Raw genomic sequence first — 19,933 nt, forward strand, 5'->3', positions numbered from 1 at the left:
AGTGCTATGACTCACAGATTTACTTAGAGACTAAATGTATATTTTCTTGTCATTATTCGTTTACAGAGCTTTTATTTATGGAGTTACAAGTGGTAGGCGCGGTAAAGGAAGTATATTCGTGTGGGCTTCGGGAAACGGTGGTCGCCATACAGACTCCTGTAATTGTGATGGATATACAAATAGTATATTTACTTTATCAATATCGAGTGCGACACAAGGGGGATTTAAACCTTGGTATCTAGAAGAATGTTCATCGACTCTAGCCTCCACATACAGCTCGGGTACTCCGGGTCATGATAAGAGTGTTGCTACTGTTGATATGGACGGCAGATTAAGATCAGATCATATTTGTACAGTGGAACATACAGGAACGTCCGCATCTGCACCTTTAGCAGCCGGTATTTGTGCCCTTGCGCTGGAAGCTAATCCAAATTTGACCTGGAGAGATATGCAGTATTTAGTAGTGTTAACATCACGTCCACAACCCCTCGAAAAAGAAACTGGGTGGATTGTGAACGGTGTGAAGAGAAAAGTTAGTCACAAGTTTGGCTATGGTTTAATGGACGCATCGGAAATGGTGAATTTGGCGGAACAATGGGTATCAGTACCACCGCAACATATATGTAAATCGCAGGAAATTAATGAGGACAAAGCTATTGAATCCTCATTTGGTTATACACTAAAAGTACATATGGATGTTAATGGTTGCAGTGGAACAGTTAATGAAGTGAGATATCTAGAACATGTCCAGTGCAAAATATCGTTGAGGTTTTTCCCTAGAGGTAATCTCCGCATACTTCTTACTTCGCCGATGGGAACAACGTCCTCTTTATTATTTGAAAGACCTAGAGATGTTATCAGTTCCAACTTTGATGATTGGCCCTTCTTAAGTGTTCATTTCTGGGGTGAGAGAGCCGAAGGTAGATGGACTTTGCAGATCGTTAATGCTGGTAACAGGCATGTTAACCAACCAGGCATTCTCAAAAAATGGCAGTTGATATTTTACGGCACATCAACAGACCCTATACGGTTAAGGTCGAAAAGACCTGCACAAGCAGCGCCAGCCTTTGCTTTTCCAACTGCCGCTGACGGTTACGAAGCTGCCGGGGATTCTTTTTACAATACTGACGCGTTTACAAATTACCAGAACTTTCCTTCATTATTCGCCGCTGGGTCAAACCCCGAAAAGGCGATAGCACGTCTCGACGGACACAATGTCCCTTCACCGCATGGGGAAAATGTCCTCGCTGATAGTAATGATAAGCGCGTCATGCACGATTGTGATCCCGAATGCGATTCTCAAGGTTGCTATGAAAAAGGACCCACACAATGTATAGCCTGTAAGCATTACAGACTAGATGATGCCTGTGTATCTCGATGCCCTCCGAGAAGTTTTGCCAATCAAGGTGGTGTTTGTTGGCCCTGTCATGAAACATGTGAAACATGCGTGGGCCCAGGACAAGATTCATGTTTGACATGTTCGCCAGCACATTTATTAGTGGCTGATTTGGGTTTGTGTATACAACAATGTCCTGATGGATATTGGGAAAATAGCGAAGCGTCAGCTTGTCGGCCGTGTGCTGCACACTGTTCCACCTGCTCAGAGAGAGCTGATGCATGTACCTCATGTGAACATCATTTAGTACTATATAACGGAACTTGTGCCACATCCTGCCCACCTTCAACGTATGAAACGGAAGACTATAGCTGTGCTAAATGTCATGAAAGTTGCAACACTTGTCACGGACCTGGAGAGCAACATTGTGTCACATGTCCCGCTTCTAGTTATGTGCTTGATGGGCGTTGTCTGAGCACGTGTCCAAGTGGTTATTACGCAGATAAGAAAAGGAAAGAATGCATGAAGTGAGTACTTATTACAATAATTATTATGTAGTTAAATTGTAAACAATTTATTTTTAAATTTTCCTGTATTTTAGATGTCCCATTGGTTGTGCAACTTGTTTGGCTTCTTTGTGCCAATCTTGTAACTCAAATTGGGAATTGAACAGAAAAGGGAAATGTGTGGCGGCTGGAAGTGACAGGTGTAATGCTGGTGAATTTTCGGATGGTAGCCAATGTCAGCTGTGTCACAATGACTGCGATTCGTGTTACGGTGAAACTGAAGGCAACTGTCTAACGTGTCCATCACCCAACCTTTTACAGAATCACAAGTAAGTAAAGCTTTTAAGAAACTTATGAAACATTGTTGCTTTTAGTATTTTTATCATAGTTTGTGATTTATTACAATAGCCATATAAACTGTTGCTCATGTCGTATTATTAATATATAATGTTTTAATTTACTTTAGATGTGTACCAGAATGTAGTCGTGGGTACTACTCTGAAGCCGGTCGCTGCACTCGTTGTATCCACGGTTGCAGCGAGTGCGCATCGAGACTAAACTGCACTTTCTGCACTGGGTCCCTCAGACTTCAGTCTGGTACTTGTAGAACAGCCTGTGCAGAAGGGTTAGTATATTTCAAGGATACATAAATATGTAAATATATAATATATAAAAAATATATAAATACTGAGAGGAATATTTTTATGAAAACTCGGATTCGCTTGATTTCCACAAAAATAACTCTTTTTGTCCACTTCAAATTACGTTACGTATGTTAGAATTGTTTGTTTAACTCTTTTGCTATATTGATTTGAAAAACTACCAACGTTGTATTTTTACTCAACAAAACAAGAAATGAAGTTTTAAAGACCATATTTGTGTTAGTATAATTTTTAATATTAATTATATGTATGTATATAAAATGCAGTGACATAAATATACATGGTGTTCTGTTTTGCACGAATCTATGGTGACGGTAGACTAACTCATTTGTTATTGTAAAGGCTTCCCTAAAAATTGAGACAACATCCTCTTTTAACCCACTCTACTATAATTGTTCATTCCTTATTATCTTTAAGTACATGTAAGTTTGGTGTTTACTCGTCATTAATCCTTACAATTCCTCAAATCTCTATCAATCTGTATTCTTCATAATAGTTATATTTAAATGAATCGTCATCTTCGTAGTTACTATGCTGATCGTGGAACATGTTCTAAGTGCTACTTATCGTGTGCTACTTGCATTGGTCCACGTCGTGATCAGTGCGCCTCGTGTCCCCGTGGCTGGAGGCTGGCGGCTGGTGAATGTCACCCTGAATGTCCACAGGGTGAGTCAAATTAGAAATATACAATTATATATCACCGTTTACATATGTAAGTAGGTTGTTAAAGGAACTTTTGTTGTCTAAATTTAGATTTGGTTAGGTCGATGAAGTTTTGCAGTAAATATAGCTTCTATTAGTTGCAGTTACGGTTTTATAATTTATTTTTCTTAGGGACATCGTATTCGGAAAACATATTTTTTCGGCTAACTCTTGTTTTTCAATATAATCATCCTTGTATATGATTACTCCTAACATACAGTTTTTTCGAATTAAATTGATGAATTCCATTTTGTCAATGTAAAGGTTTCTATAAGACCGCCGACGGTTGCCGTCACTGTCACCACTACTGCCGCGAGTGTGACGGCTCCGGGCCGTTACACTGCACGTCGTGTCCTCAACGCTTCATGTTAGACGGCGGGCTGTGTATGGAGTGTTTGAGCTCTCAATACTATGAAAGCAGCAGTGGATTATGTCGATCGTGTCACGAATCGTGTAGGACTTGCTCTGGACCCGGACAGTACAGCTGTACGGCGTGTTCGAGACCATTGCGGTTGGATAGGTAAGATCCTCAGTGGTTATGTCGCCCTAGTACTTCAATCTTTTCGGCCCGTGTTAAATTTGGTTTCTAACATTTAAGTATTTATTCACACCAAAGATAAGGTATAACTAGTTTTTTAACCTGTTCATCATAGTCCTGCTAGTAATACAGAAATGGAGAATATTATTCTAGTAATAGCGAGTGTTTCTCAGTATCGTTATCAGTGACTGTTATTCGTGTCAAACACTAAAAGCCAATCTAGAAGCCAAGTTCAATATTCCGTCATTCAAATAATGTTCTTAGGTGTAACATTTGATACCGCTTCAGTCAGATCTCAATTTGGTCAGTACGTATTATATATGGGGTCGAATATTGCGAATTCCTGGCAAGATGACAATATTCTAACAATTCAGACCCTTGCTCAGTTAAGTGAAGTATTTGGATCGTGAATAAACCATGTTATATTGTTTAGAAATTCTCAAATACTTTATCCGATATAATTAACGAATATCTGTGAGCTGCCTAAAAATATTGTAACTTTAATATTAGCATAAGTTTGTTTCCATACGACCAACGCGTACCTACCGAATATCAAATATATGCTTATATGGCACATCTATTGCTATATGACATATGTTTGGAAAATATACAACGTTGAATTATGGGTATAGATTATTTACTATTTATTTCTTAAACAATCCGTCGTTTCAATCATTGCTTGTATTTTTTAACTTCATGAATCAATAGAACCCTCTATTTCTGATCAGGTTGAACAACCAATGTGTTCAGTGTTGTTCGGAGCGAGCCAACAACGCTACCTCAGACTGTTGTCACTGTGATTCTGACACAGGTAAGATGCTTTGTAAACGGAAGCAGATTTCTTATGTATTATGATTGTTGCATATAAAAACTATCCAACCAATCAAGAAACCAAATTACTACTACAGTTCTTAGTTGGGAAAAAAAAATTGGATAAAAAGTTGTCTTATAGAAAAAAAGGTTATATTATTAAAGCTCATGTGCCGATCTTAATAGCTGATATTATTTTTTTACTTATAAAGTTATAGTCTCGGTGGGAGTATTAGAATCCAGATGGGCGCTATTCTAATGTTACCCCTATAGTTACATAAATTACGTTTAAGTTCAGGTTTGAGAAACAAAATAGTCTTTTTAATAAATATAGACTAATTACTGTAATAGCCATAATAATGCTTTAAATTTATGACTCCTAACATATGTATGTAATGAGTCAATTTATAAAGGTGAGTGTATTAACTCGTCGGGCGCTGTTCGTCGTATCGCGGAGTGGGGCGCGCTACACACTGACGAGAACCACCCAGAACTGGCGACCACTGTGATCGTGTTGTGTGCGGCGGCCGGGCTCGTGTTGGTAGCTGTGGCAGTCGTGTTGCATGTCAGTATATATAATATCAGACAATTTCTCGTATACAGTCGTGTTGTCCGAAAAACTTATTTTTAAATAATTTTCAGTACATATACATATTATAGGGGTATCGAGAATATCAGATGATATTTGCGAGCTCATTGTATACTTTCTTATACATACATTAAAACCAACTTTGTTATATCAATTAACAATTTAACTAAATTTTTTTTTTATGTCCAGCATATAGAGAATTTGCTAAAGAAAAGATCATTGACTATTCCTTCTCTCCAACTGTACCGTTAAGTGTTTAATAAATATCTTATTTTCTGAAATAAAACAAGGAAAACCAATAGTAACTTCACTAACCCTCGTACTACACAAGTATGTTGTCCTAGTCTTCGAGGAAGAGATCAAGTTTTTGTGAGTCACTCAACGGATCCGTCGTGTCGCGGCTAAAGCTTTCATAAATCCCGTCTCTTCGTCAAAGACATTTTAAGTCAATGGCCGACCTCTTACAGATAGAATTGGGGCAAACATATCCCTAGCCCCTTCAGAGCCGAAGTATGTTATTGAGACCAGACCGCTAAAAACATATTGTGCAAAAACTTAGATGTTCTAGACATTTCTTTGATGTTTTATTTTTACGTTTCAAAGGAAATTATGATCAATCTGATAGCTGATATGCTTTTAAAAACAAAATTGATGAAAAACTATTAAACGCCTATCATAAAAATGTAGCAATTGAAACATTTTCTTATAGAAGCGGTCACAGAAGCCGCAGGCACGATCTAAAGGACTAACTTACGCGGCCTTATCCTCCGAGGACGCGGATGTGCTGGTGGTCGGGCGTAATCGGTTGGTCGAGCACGTGCTCCAAGACGAGCACGCGCGGCCCGAGCACGTGCTCGGCTCTGACGATCTAGAGCACGCGCCGCTAATGAAACATTCCACATAGCACGCTGTGATAGACGTAAGTGACCTTGAATAGACAATCCATAGTCGTAATTAGTTAGTTCGTTTTTTAAAATGAGTTTTTGAAAATTGTATAATATATAGATAAGCTTGTTTTGTGTGTCAATTTAAAAAAAAATAAAACAAATGTATTTATATAAAATGATAACGGAATTAACGAATTTTATCGGTCCTTTGATATCGCATGATAATGTTTGTTGGAAGTTTTTTAAGTCTCGCATATGATTGTGGACCAGCGGCTAAGTGTTATATATTTGTATGTACAGCTCAAGAAGATTTTTTTTATTGATAAGTAAATAAAATCTATTATTGTTATACCAACGAACGTAAACGATGCAAAGACAATCCTAATCTGTATCGGTATGTTCTGTGGAAATATCACTTAATATCTCCTGAGCTGATCGTTGGATCACAAGCCACAGAATAATTCAAAGTTGGTAAATGGATGGATGGCAACTAAATGAGCATGAACAAAAAGTTCTGCATTAGAAACTGTCGTATGTGATAAAAGAAACCTTTGAACATTATTTGTTACCTCTAAGAAATTTCCTCAATAAAAAAGAAGTCTTTGTCCACTGGCCATTTTTATTTCGCTAAACATCTGACAGAAAGTTTTATCCGGTAATAAAATATGTACGTGCAATTAATAAAAAACTATTTAAGAAAAGTAAACTTATGGGACTTTAAAAAAAAAGGATTCAGAAATTGAACTAAACATTTTAAAGGTAACAAATAATCTATATAAAATTTTCTAAGTACACTTGAAAAAGCCATAGTCGACGCTATTTTTGTACCGCCCTTAAGTCTCGAATGTACGTAGATTTGCTCTCTGAATGACGTCACAATCTTGTAATATAGCACTCACAAATTAGTAATAGAACAGAAAGTTACCATAATTGTACAATGTGTTTTATCATTATTCGTCTATGATATGTATAACAAGTGACAATATAATAAATATTTATATGATTTATACGTAAATTATTTGTAATATAAACCTTTATATATAGAAACAACTTATTTGGTTTCGTTCGCAGCCATTGTTAACATCACAACTGTAGTATGTGTGAAGATTATATCATATGTTATACATTTTATTGAATATTTAATGTTTTTTTTCCTATACGCATAAAGTTCTGAACGCGCATCACATCAGTTGTCACTTTGGCCCCCACTTCGTCTTAAAATGGGACTAAATGAGTTTTTTCTTTATAAATTAATTATTATTTTTCTAATTTCCTTATTTTTTTTATTGACATCTGATTCGGTTCGTTCCGTGTAATTTAGAATGATTTTAACAAAATTTTTAATAATTTACTTGGTGTTTATCTGTATGCTATTTTTTTTTAATTTTTTTTGTGGAAATATTTTTAGTTGAAATTGTATTTTTGTATGGAATACTTATGTGCAATTAATATTTATAATAAAATCAGTTCTATGTCAGTCACATTTTTATTTCTTGATCCGCTCACAAATTCGAGTTATTTGAGAAGAATAATACTTTGAAATAATGACATTGACATATGTGACATGTGTGTCGAGTGATTGATGTCAAGTGACACGCAACTGTTTGAATGGACTATTAATCCGTAATATTAACACTTTGTGGTTGGTTTCTCTTAATTTGAAATTTACATGTTAAATTAATATAATAATTACGTGAATAGTAATTCATTAAATAATAATAAACAAAAAAGTTTTATGTAATCAAATCGGTTAGCGTGCCCAGAGGCTATTTTGCTAACATAAATATTGTTTACTAGACATTCTGTGAGAGTATAAGGTAGTCAATAGACTGCATTCTGTGAGCCTACTCCGAGTGACCCCAAGGCATGACTCTCTTACAGAAGCTAGAAGTAAATATTGTATGTATATTAGTAAGGAACCTGAAATCCTTATTCCTCTTTTTAACCTTTTACTTTAGATCTTAAGAAGGATTTGGACACTAAATCGACACAGGCTGGTAAAACACCCACAGGAGTCGTGATAAAGAAGGCCGCTTCTCATCCATACATCACATTTTCTGCTTTATCTGTTATAAAAAGTAGTTCTCATGCAAAGAATGCGAGTTTTATGGAGGAAAAAAGCATATGAAGACTGGTCAAAATGTTATAGATATAAAATGTATTGCGACAATTATTAAGAAACAAATATACTTCACGTAATTGTAACCACAAAAACTCTGTTGTTTCTTATGTACTCGCAACTTTTAAATTTCGTCTCTATCTTCGACATTTTAATGGTCTATGAGGTGAGGTTAGAACAAGTCTTACTTACTAGTCTCAGCTTATCAAAATATGAAATTAAATCGAAACTGACTCAAAACATAGTAGTGTAATAAAAAAAAGAAAACAATATTAAAAGAAAATAACTTAAACATCCGACCAAAGTATTATATTATGGACAAAACTGTGCTGGCGTACAAATAAAAACAAACCGAATTCAAATTCGCTGTCCCGATCGAAAGGAACCCTTATTATGAGGGCAATATCTGAGGTATGTTATTTGCATAGTATTGTCCCCGGCATTAACATTTAGACAATCGCTGGCTTACAAATACCGTGTTTTAATAGAAAACGGATAGTCCATTCCTGGCCGCCATATTGTTTGTGACCTATTTTATGACGTCATAAAGTTATTGTTCTGTATATATATTGCGCTTGCACAGATTAAAATTATTCTTACAGATACATTATTCCACTTTATTTGAGGTTTCGAATTGAGTTCATAATTTATAAAAAAATATATGAGAGGTCATTATATGTTCAATAAATATGATAAGTTTTTAAACGAAATCCTACGATAATTAAACAACAAACTTAAAATATGCTTGCTGTATTAAAAATATTACACATTTAAACTTTTGAACGTCAAATTAAACACAATATAGGAAATCTTATCAGATATACCTTTAATTATTTATGCTAAGTCAGATTGGCAGCAAGCAATACTGAAACCAAACTGTCATAGATAATGTAAACAAAAGACGCATCTAATCCGCAGATTGGATATTTAGTTTGATTGACATTTTATCTCAATAACCTACGATGCTGATGTAAAGATATTAGAGATATATATTATAGGGAGTCTAACTAAGGCAAGATTTGATATTGGCGCAATTCTTATAGAAAGTGTTGCTAATCCCAAAAAGAAGTGGTTAGAATAGGATTATAGCTTAATCAAGCGTTAAGATATTATTTTATAAGTTAAGGGAGACTAAACACACTCGTCGTCCAAAAACCTACTTCTGCCTCACTGGAATGATATTGATAACTGCATGAGGCGTTTTCTTGTCATGTACTCTCTTGTTTCTGATATCTGATCGTATGATTTATTACATTTGATTTCTTTTCATGAGGTTATTTGAAATCAAAGGTCCAAAGACCAGAATCACCTGTGCTTTGCGAGAGGCAATTAAACTCTAAAGGGGAGAGGTTATAAACAGAACGTGCACTGTACGTCAAAGAAAAGGTGTCTTAAGCTTCACATGTTAAAATTTAAAATACACAAATAAAACTTAAATATGTTAGAACTTGAGCTATTATTATTAATATATTAGCACTTTCGTTATGAGATTCTGTCAATCAATAACATCTAACTTCTATAGCGGCGTTATAATGCAAGTTTATCTTACGTATTTTATGATTCATTTAATTTTGAAAACGAATATTTCTGACCTAAGTATTAGTATTTTTTCATATTATTTTTATTAAGTACTTAAATTTTAATTACAAAACACGGGACGGAATATTATAAAACTTTATTGCGAGTACCTAAATAAATATTACATAAACCTTAGTTTACGTAATATTATACGCCTGAGCGTATATATCACACTAGAGACACAGACTTATCACATTGTGCTAAACAGATGACAGAGGTGTGTATTGTTTATTTTTTCTTATTGACTTACCATTTTTAAATGCAGTTTATCGCATCACAGCTGGTAGTTTAATAGAGTGTAGCAGTAGTTTAATAGGGAAGAATTGAAAGAGCGTAGAGCAGTAATGTTAAATATGGTGGTGGCAAAGTCATTCGTACAAGCGCGTCCCCGTATTTGATTGTTTTGACCAGTGATTTATGCAAAAATATTGTTTTCAGGTTTACTGTCCCCAATAATATGAATTCATTATGTTATGCAAAACCGGGAGTGAAATTAAAATTTACATTTAGACATCTTGTCTACGGTCTATCATAATTTTCAATTTTAATACTATAACTATCAAATTAAAAAAGCGATTACAATGATTCGAATTGCACAACGGTCCGAAAATATTCAATTTAAATTGCCTATATGATTCAATACATATTCACTTACCCCATAGGTTAAAACACAATAACATAGGTACCTATTTTTAGAGAATAAGAAATTGCTCTACATCCGTTTTGTAAATGATTATAACTTCGAAGTATTACCTCATACATTTATTGGTCGGGTGAAAGACAAATATAATATAACATTAAACGATTATTCAGGGAAGTACACGTTAAATTATTACACAAATTCCAAGTCAAACGCGCCCTTTGTTTTGGATCCTCGTACATTTAAAAGTCAAATATTTGGTATTATATTCACATACCCACTTTATTCGTTTTCAATACCCTTTTAACATTGCATTTGAATCGAGACATTTACATATAGACAAGATTCAAGAGCTCTGCCCTAATTGCGACATATTTATTTTGCCGACCTTCCAAAAGAAAAATTAGACCCTTTTTTGATAAGTCGACAACCGCAAAGGAAAAGTGACCTTTGGAAAACTGTGGGTCTCTTGTTTTATTATTTTAAATAAATTGTGTCTCTTTATTTAATTTATTCCACATATTTTCAACGGCTTATATTAAAAGGCTTTGTTCTTTTGTAGAGCTTTAATAAATCGTCTGTTTTGTTTTCTAATTATCTTTTTCATGAAAATAAGTTTTTTTTTTGTTTCAGAATGTTAACTTGTGTCTTAAATTTAAATGCTCTTAAAAATCTATTTATTATAGAAATAGTCACAGTAAATTTTATGTTTGTCGCAATGATAATGCAATCTCATTTAAATGTGTATTCATAGATCCAAACAGAGTTTTGGAAAAATATAATAACACACAATACGTTTGTCGTTTTCAGTAATTATATTATTAATAGTAGTAAATTTATTATTCTACATTAAATTTTCATTTTTGTAAATTTTATGTCACATATAAATTAACTTCGTCTGAACATGATTCACAATACTCGTTTTATAAACATGCAAATAGATCATCTATCACATCTTTCAGAGCTCATGTTTTAATTCAATCTAAGTAAGTTACATCACATTATCTACTTATAAGTTTAATCTCAATATGTTTTTGGGGACCTCGTGCTTAACGTAGTTAATTTAAGTGTACCCTTAATCCGCATTTCACGAGTGATACAATAAGTCATATTAAATATTAATATGCGGTTGGAGACATCCGGAGGGAATATAAAATTTAATTTCGTTAAGCTCTTTGCTTCTTGAAGGCACTTTTCAGTAGTGTAACTCAAATAAATTTACAGATAATATATTTTTAACTCGATAAGACACATAATTTTAACTTGTTTTGTTTTTTTTATCTCAAAAATGTTTATTGGACGATATGTGATATTTTCAATATCACTTTTTAAAAGTATGCACATTGCTTGTATCCGTAGTTAAAACAGGAATTTAGACATGCAATATTCAACTATCGGTAGAATCTCATAGTGGTCTGCACAAAATGTCAATGCATTCTTACAATGAAGCTACAAAGAAGATAACTTTTGAGAAAATATTTTCTTTCTAACTTAAATAAATTATGATTTACCATTTACATTTAAAGTGCTTCATAAAAACAAAATCCTGGACTCTTTGTTCCATGTCATGTTATGAATTTAAAAATTAAGATAAATTCTTTTATTCTAAAATAACAAATTTACCACAGCACCATATGCGTCACTGTCACTTGTCTTTTGTTATGTAAGAACGAGACATTTCAATAAAACTTGGTTATACATTTAAAAAAAAAATCCTAGAATATTAAGAATGCCGACGGAGGATTATTAAAAACTAAAAGAAATACACTCAGTTATTAAATGAAATATCTATTATAACTTTAGTAAGTTGGTCTTAAATCTGAGTGAAGACATAAACACTTTAACTCCTTTTTATTAAAAGACTGCAAACTCAGCGGGCGTGATAATGTCTTAACGAGCGTGAATCAAATTTTACACAAACAGTGCCGAAATATATATTTTTAATAAATTTGGATTAAAAAATTTCGCAATAGATAATCTACTTCCTAGAAGATATGAATATTTGGAAATAGAATTTTTATTAAAAAAATCAATATAACCTACTGTAATGGATTATTTTCAAGGTTTTTTTTCAAATGCCGAATAAAATTTTTTAACCAACAAAAAATATTCACAATATGACATGGAATTACCTCATCTAGTTGCTAGTTCTGTCTCCATTTTTCACTGTTATTATTTCTCAGTTATTTCGCCTAATTAAGTCGGTGTACGTCTTGATTAATGAGTTCCCATCCGTGTAAATATGAATGATCATTCTAATTTCAGTATTAGTATTTCAACATTTCAGTTGCGATAAAACCGAACAAAATAAAAAAAAGAATACGATTTTTATTTATAAGTACTTCAGTGTAATTTAAATTCAACTCTAAGTGTAAATTAAGGGAGTGAATTGGAGGTAATAACTCTTATCTGAGGCATTAAAGAATCGCGTGTTACGTTTGAAAGTGTTTTAAATATGAATTTAGAAATAATAAACTTTGGCCAGTCATTCTGAATGATGGTTAGTATTTGTAGAGTAACCTAAGAATTAAAAAAATATTAAATAGCTAATGCAATAAGCTAAATCATTAACTGTCTGAACATATAATTCATAGACAATATTGATTAGAAATACTTAGAAGCTGAGTATTCTATGAAGTCGTGGTGGCCTGGAGGTTAAAAGGCCCGCCTTTCATACGTGAGGGCGCGGGTTCGAAACCTGGCAAGTACTAATGTGATTTCCGAATCATATGTACTTTCTAAAAGTATTTAGACACCACTGACAAACGGTGAAAGAAAACATCGTGAGGAGACCTGGTCTTATAATTTCGAATTATAAGATCGTAATCGCCAACCCGTCTTGAGCAAGCGTGGCGATTAATGCTCTAACCTTCTCCATGTGAGAAGAGGCCTTTGCTCAGCAGTGGGCTTCGATAGGCTGATGATGATGATGATGATGATTCTATGACCATAACTGAAATATCCTTCTGTATGCGGAACATGTTGAAATTGGGTGTTAAGTGTTATTTTGCCGTTAAAATTGTTTGTGATTTTCTTCACTTCAATCCAAAGATAGCTATCATATCCAAGAACATCACAAAACAAACTCCTTTAGAGAACAATAATAAACGAACATTTGAAATGGAAATACGTACATTTATAATATAGTAGTTATATTGACATATAATCCGATGAATAATATTTTGAATACTAACTAAGATTGGTATCAACAAATATAGTTATAAGCCATCCACTAACAAACAAACGAAAAAGTACATAATTTAAAAGGAAAAAATTTTTTGTTATATTCAAACTATTTAGACCCTGAAATTTTTATATTTTAATTAATACGTCACAAGTGAAAATTAGCTTCAAGCTTTCGAAAGAAATTCCATACAAATTTTATTACTTCCTAACCTTTCCGGTCTCTGCGAAGGATTCCTGTGAGAACTATGCTTGGCCTGTGAAAACTATTTCGTACAATAGAAAACATTACAATTTACTTTTGTTTTATGATTGCTTTCGCTTTTGGATCTTTTTTTTCCAATAACGGTACTAATCAAGTGTTTTATAAACAAGGAAATATTCAGAATAAAAAAAAAAATGAAAATAATAGAATATATTTTTCTGCAAACAACAAAAGTGTCTTTCTTGTTTACAATAAAACTTTGTAAAATGAATCCATTAGTTTATGACATCAGATTCAACATAATATTTCTGCCGGCATCCGGAGCGGTACGCCAGAAAATTAAGAAATCGATGACGGTAGGTGATAAATAACAAGGACCAACTGACAGACACTCACATCTCGTCTGCCCGTGATCACGGTTGTTGAAAAGTAATCGAAACGTCGGGATTATGTAGTTTTTTTTAAATAAAAAAAAATCCGCGTACTATATCCGAAATATATTAGTTTCATTTAAATAATATTTGTATCGAAAATTAAACTTTACTCGCTTCATGTCTGAGGCACGTGGTTAATGAAATACCTAGAGTGAATATCGGATCACTTGTAATCTTCAGGTCTTCGGGCTTAAGATTCATTTACACACATATAAATTAATAGAACCGATAATTGCAAGAGCGGTCTAATGTTATGTTGCTATAAATGTGAAATAGGTCTTAAAGGATGGAACCGAAACGATACTCTACCTCTACACATAAAAATATGTGTCCAACGTCTCACCGTATAAGTTATAAAAAATGGTTCGACAGAAGTATTTTAACATAATTATTTTTAAGATACATTATTAATTGCACAAAAAAAAAAAATTCAATTACATCTCTTTTAGAGTTCACTTTATTCTCTTGAGATAAAAGTCATTCAACTGACTACTTTGTATGTTGTTCTATTATTTTATCCGCAATCAGCGCTTTGATATTAAACAGGGATGTAAAGATCTGAAATTTTCGAGTATAACTCTAAACATGAAACGATGTTTTTCTACTCTACGCGTTTCTTTATTATTTCATAATTACATAATCCTGATTCCGGTTTCTTTATTGGGAATAACCTTAATCAAGTCCAGACGAGATGTATATGAAAAAACGCGTAGTATCCAAAAAAAATTGTCTTTTAAATCAAGGATATTAAGAATACAACAGAGTGTAACATAAGGAATGCTGATAGAGTTCAAGCCAACGATCAAATATATTACTACGTATTTAAAGTTTAACATTGGTCATATTACACTAAGTTCTCGCGAAATACTACTACCAATACATAAAAAAATTTAGGAGTTGAAAATTTTTAGCTTCAGTGTTCACCGTATCATATTTAATGCAGTAGATGCTAATACCTGTCGCTGCACAAAATACTGACGCATTCTTAAGACGAAGCCACGAACGCTCTTTGAGAAAATACTCTTAAGGAAGCTTATATCCAATTTAGATTTACATATTGTATACTCTCATCTCGCAGGAAGAATGTCAGTTGAAGAGAAACTATGCGAACAGGAAGGAATGAGTTGATGCTATAAATTATATTAACATAAAATAGAAATAGTATTATCATAACAGTTCTCGAAGGATCAGTTACAATTCACGTAGCAACAGATTTCATATTTTTTACATGACACAAGAAAAGATGCGAAATAAAATAAGAAATTTGGTTTTGTTGTTTAGTAAGAATTTTTTTCGATCAATTTTGCTTTCAGAACTTTATAATTGTCGTTATAATCGTTCGGAATCATGAAAAACAATTGAAAATTGTCCTTTTTGATGTCAGTTAAACTGAGTTGGAATCATAAAGATAAGGTATACTGTTATGAAAGACGATTCTGTATATATTTTAATTATAAACACTTGCTTTTTATGGAGTATTTCGTAGTTAAGATCAGAAATTAAAATTTTATTTCCTACAATGAGTGTTTATTCTGTGTATCTAACATAAAATAAAGGATTTGAAGCTCACGTTGCAACTAAGTCCTCGATAAAACACACTTGTATAATGCAGTTGAATTATTAAGAACATTGTGCTTACAATGTAAAATCTTTGGAACTGACACAAGTACTCGATATTATTAAAATTTAGATATAAAAAACTAGAGTGATGTAATATAAAACGCTATGAGAAAAAAGATACATTTTTTACTTATTGATATAGAAGTAAGTTAGGTTAGCAAACGAAAATTATCTTTAGATAAGAATTGAATTTTAAAGTTACTTTGTTCTAGAGAATATCATTGTATAGAATCTAGAGATACGAATGAAGAATATATTTTTATGATCTTTATACGACTTTGATATTAACGTAAGAATCGCCAAGTTGTTTTTTTAAGATGCAAACCTCCCAAATGATGAATTAAATTATTTTTTAATATAATAAAAAGTATGTGTATTGTAAAATCATTAATATATGTAAATTGAATGAAATTTAAAATATACAGCGTTTAAATAATGCTTGCTTGTTGATTAGAAATATAGGCGTTTAGTTCAATCTACAACGAAAATGGCCCGAACTGCTTCGAGAATATTACGGCACGGCCAGGCTGCTTTTTTTTTCTCGACTTGGCTGGGGTACTACAATACCCTCGGATATAACGATGACCTCTGGATGGATTTTTGCCTTTTATTAAATATAGTTTTTAAGAAACATTATTTTAGTAAATTTTAATCAAGATCTCCGGAGACTTGTAAATCAAATTATATTTTTAATTTGAAATAGATTGCCAAGAAGTATTGAAAAACAGACTTGTTTAATAGTAGGTGGTTCGATTTCACGATAAAGGTATCTGAATAAAATAACATTTCTTTTTCGTTACGTCATTGTGAAAAGTCAAGAGTGTTACTTATTTTGAAGAAAGGGTAGTAATTTAAGCAGACTTTGTTTTAGTATGACACGCAACATCTTAGTTAATTTCTGTTAAAACAAAAAAGGAGTGATTGATGGAGGAAAGTGGTATGATTATATATTTCTTAAAAAAAAAACTCACCATAAAAAGCGAGGTAAGAAAGATTATATAGAAAAAACAAGATTTGTGTGAAATAAATTGTGTGTGCTACATTTTGGTCACTATTTTTTTAGTTTTAAAGTAAATCTCTAATAAAGACAATGAAAGAATGAAATAACTTTTGATTAAATGTTAATTATTTTCAGAACGCTCGCTGAACATTATACAGCGTTTCTTAACTCATAGTAAGAGACCAGAAAGAGTATGGGTTTTTAAAGAATAAAAGTGACTATGATTTATAAAAATACCTATGAAATGAATTTTACCTTTACGTTAATAAAACACGTACATCGCCGAATACAACTTCTATATTTGTAACTTCACTCGACGGCTATACATTTCTTCCGAATTTTCATTACTTACGGAAAAGCCAAAAGTGAAATTTTGCAGATATTAAATTTTAATCTCTACATTCCGACCGAAGTTAACAGCCACATGATTAATAAAATATTCCCTCGGGATCTCGTATAACTCGTGATCTCGACGTAATGTTCATTTTTAATTAGAATTTTAATAGATTTTACCTCGTGGAACACCGTTTCTGTTGTCAGTTCAGATATAACGCACATATAATGTATATTTAATGACAGCCGGTACTTGTTAGGTAGGAGCTTATTTATTGAAATCCCATCATTCATTTCTGTACTCATAACACAAGAACAATGAAAATGTTGCCATCGTAACCTTATCTCTATCATATAAAGTGGTGAAAGGGCTAAAATATATCAGTATTAAGATGGTTTATCTATCGAAATAGCAGTAAATCGCTGACATAATTCATAGTTACAGTTAGTTGTAATCAACCGAGTTCTCTCTGGAGTGTCGTTACAAATGACATCTTTACACCATCCGTGAATATAAACCAGATGCTTTTAATAGCTTTTTAACACAATTACAGATACAACATCTCGGGAACTTTCAGTTGTTTATTAATATTTGAGTATAAATGATGTTGTAAATCACACGAACGTGTCTTTGTAATTATTTCAAGAGATTCGGGGAGGAGTATGTATTGTGTAAGAATTATTATTATCAGTTACAGTTGCGTTTTATGCCGAGCAGGTAAGTATCCAGAGGGTGATGTTGAATGCCTTATGTACTTATCCCATTTGCAGTTTTTCAATCCTTTATCTCCTCTATTTCTCTAAAGCTGTAAAGAAACTATGTTTGTGATGTCTACTGGCGACGGTAACCACTTTATATCACATGAACTGTGTGTCCCCATTCCCTGAGCTTGAAAAGCGTAATTATTATAGGATGTTACTTTTTCACGATTACTATCCAAGCTCTTTCAAATACTATAAATATTTTATTGATATACTTTACGATACGATACTTGTACTGTAAACATTTTATTGACATTTTATGGACAGTAAAGATTAATTTAATAAAAAAAATATATGTATTAGAAATTTTACTCAAGAATATGAAAACTAGGAAAGGTTTCATGGTTTGCTGGCCAATGTTTTATTTTTCCTTGGCGAAATAGTGTAATCATGAATTATTCCATTTTTGTTTTTAAAAGAATAATGTATATTTTCCTTCCTTTATACTGTGAATAGAATAAAACAAGGGACAAAATAACATTACGAATTCTTCCAATATTGATATGATAATGTATTGATTGCTCTCAAGTAGAAATGATTTTTTTTTTGTTTTAATTACCATTCAATGATAGTTATTATATAAGAGAATAATAGGACTAGTTTGGATAAACGTATATATGTAATCTTACATTTTTATTTTTATCCCAAAAAAATTTTTTTTCAATAATAAAAAAACAACAATTTTTTAAGTAAAAATATTCTTCTTCGCCTGTCACCTCAATAATTTTTTTCTAGGTATTCACCAAAGCATTTTGAGGATTCAATTGCATTTCTTTTTTAGACAAACTTTTCACAATAAAAAAAAAATGTGTTTTGAATAATGGCCGAAAAAGTCCAAAGAAGCACCAAATGAACAGTTTATTAGACCCATAATAAATATTGATAAAATATGTTTTAGTAGAGTAAATGATCTCTTTTATGTGAGAGGTGAAATTGATTATTTATATCGCAGATTTTATTGTATATTTACGAACAGTGTCGTTAGCTAATTAGTCAATATTAGACAAAATTAAGTTAACCATTTAGTCGAGTTACTGTATGTTGTTTTACAGATACCTCGATTCTTACTTTCCAAATGTTTTCTTGAAATAGACTGTCAGCCTCCAGTTATTAGTATTGAAGAGGGATAAAATCTTAACTTTAGGAGTTTCAATAAGTCGTAGTCTTATTAAACTACAAGGAACTCGGTGTCCTTGGAAAAATACAGCATTACTTCAGCAAATTTTATTTTGCCATAGAAAATTATGGACTTTATAGTCGCAGAAACAAATAAAGTTGTAAGAGAAATAAAGAATTTATTTGTAGCAATTTCGAAATTAAAGAATATTGCTAAAGGCAAACTTTTTTAATCATTAAGTTTGACATAATCAGTAATTTTTATGGGATTTTTTTAATTCTGATTAAAGTGATTCTCCACTGAGATAGATGTAGCTAATAAATACAATATATGTTATCTATACTAAAAAAACCGTCCTTTCTATTCTCCTATAATACTAATTATCCCTAAAACGACGACACGTGAAGAATATATTTCAATTTAATTAACAAGAAAACTTTTTTTTTATCAACACTTTATTTGAAAATATCTTGCTCTCGACACAAATACTTTTACGAGTTAAGTAAGTTGTTTGTATTTGCTAAGTGGCAATGATATCTTTTCCCTAAGTCAGAAGTTGATTTAAAAGTTTTAATTATGAACATCAGAGTTGCTCTTACTCGATAAAAAGTAAGCATTCGCAGTTTCGCAGCAGATTTGTTCAAATCCGGCATTTTAAATACAAGGTTTCTAGTCTATTTGACTTTAGGAAAACTTTAATAAGATACAAGAAAAACATATAATGAAATTGATACACTGATTTTCATCAACAAGAATAATTTATAGATGTGTATATGAATGTTTTTTGCTTTCTCATACAAAAACTACGGAACAGATTTTGATGAAATTTTCCAGTTATCTAGGCTAGACATAAGCATAACGTGGAGCTTCAAACTAATTTAAAAATTCTTTTTAGTTGTCTAAGAAACACGA

At 32.4% G+C, this 19,933-nt stretch overlaps 1 protein-coding gene across 2 annotated transcripts in view; it reads left to right on the top strand.

The window, feature by feature from the left end:
• LOC116768113 (furin-like protease 2) overlaps positions 1–7,507 on the top strand; it is a 121,554-nt gene extending 114,047 nt beyond the window's left edge. For both annotated transcript variants that reach the window (XM_032658751.2, XM_032658752.2), the window contains exons 7-14: positions 67–1,863; positions 1,938–2,171; positions 2,309–2,467; positions 3,031–3,170; positions 3,471–3,726; positions 4,473–4,555; positions 4,968–5,119; positions 5,853–7,507. In XM_032658751.2, the coding sequence (XP_032514642.2) occupies positions 67–1,863; positions 1,938–2,171; positions 2,309–2,467; positions 3,031–3,170; positions 3,471–3,726; positions 4,473–4,555; positions 4,968–5,119; positions 5,853–6,047 (3,016 nt within the window). In that variant the 3' untranslated portion in view covers positions 6,048–7,507. The remainder of the gene's footprint in view (positions 1–66; positions 1,864–1,937; positions 2,172–2,308; positions 2,468–3,030; positions 3,171–3,470; positions 3,727–4,472; positions 4,556–4,967; positions 5,120–5,852) is intronic.
• The last annotated feature ends 12,426 nt before the right edge of the window (positions 7,508–19,933 follow it).

The sequence above is a fragment of the Danaus plexippus genome, chromosome 19 (genome assembly GCF_018135715.1).
Source record: "Danaus plexippus chromosome 19, MEX_DaPlex, whole genome shotgun sequence".
Classification (NCBI taxonomy): domain Eukaryota; kingdom Metazoa; phylum Arthropoda; class Insecta; order Lepidoptera; family Nymphalidae; genus Danaus; species Danaus plexippus.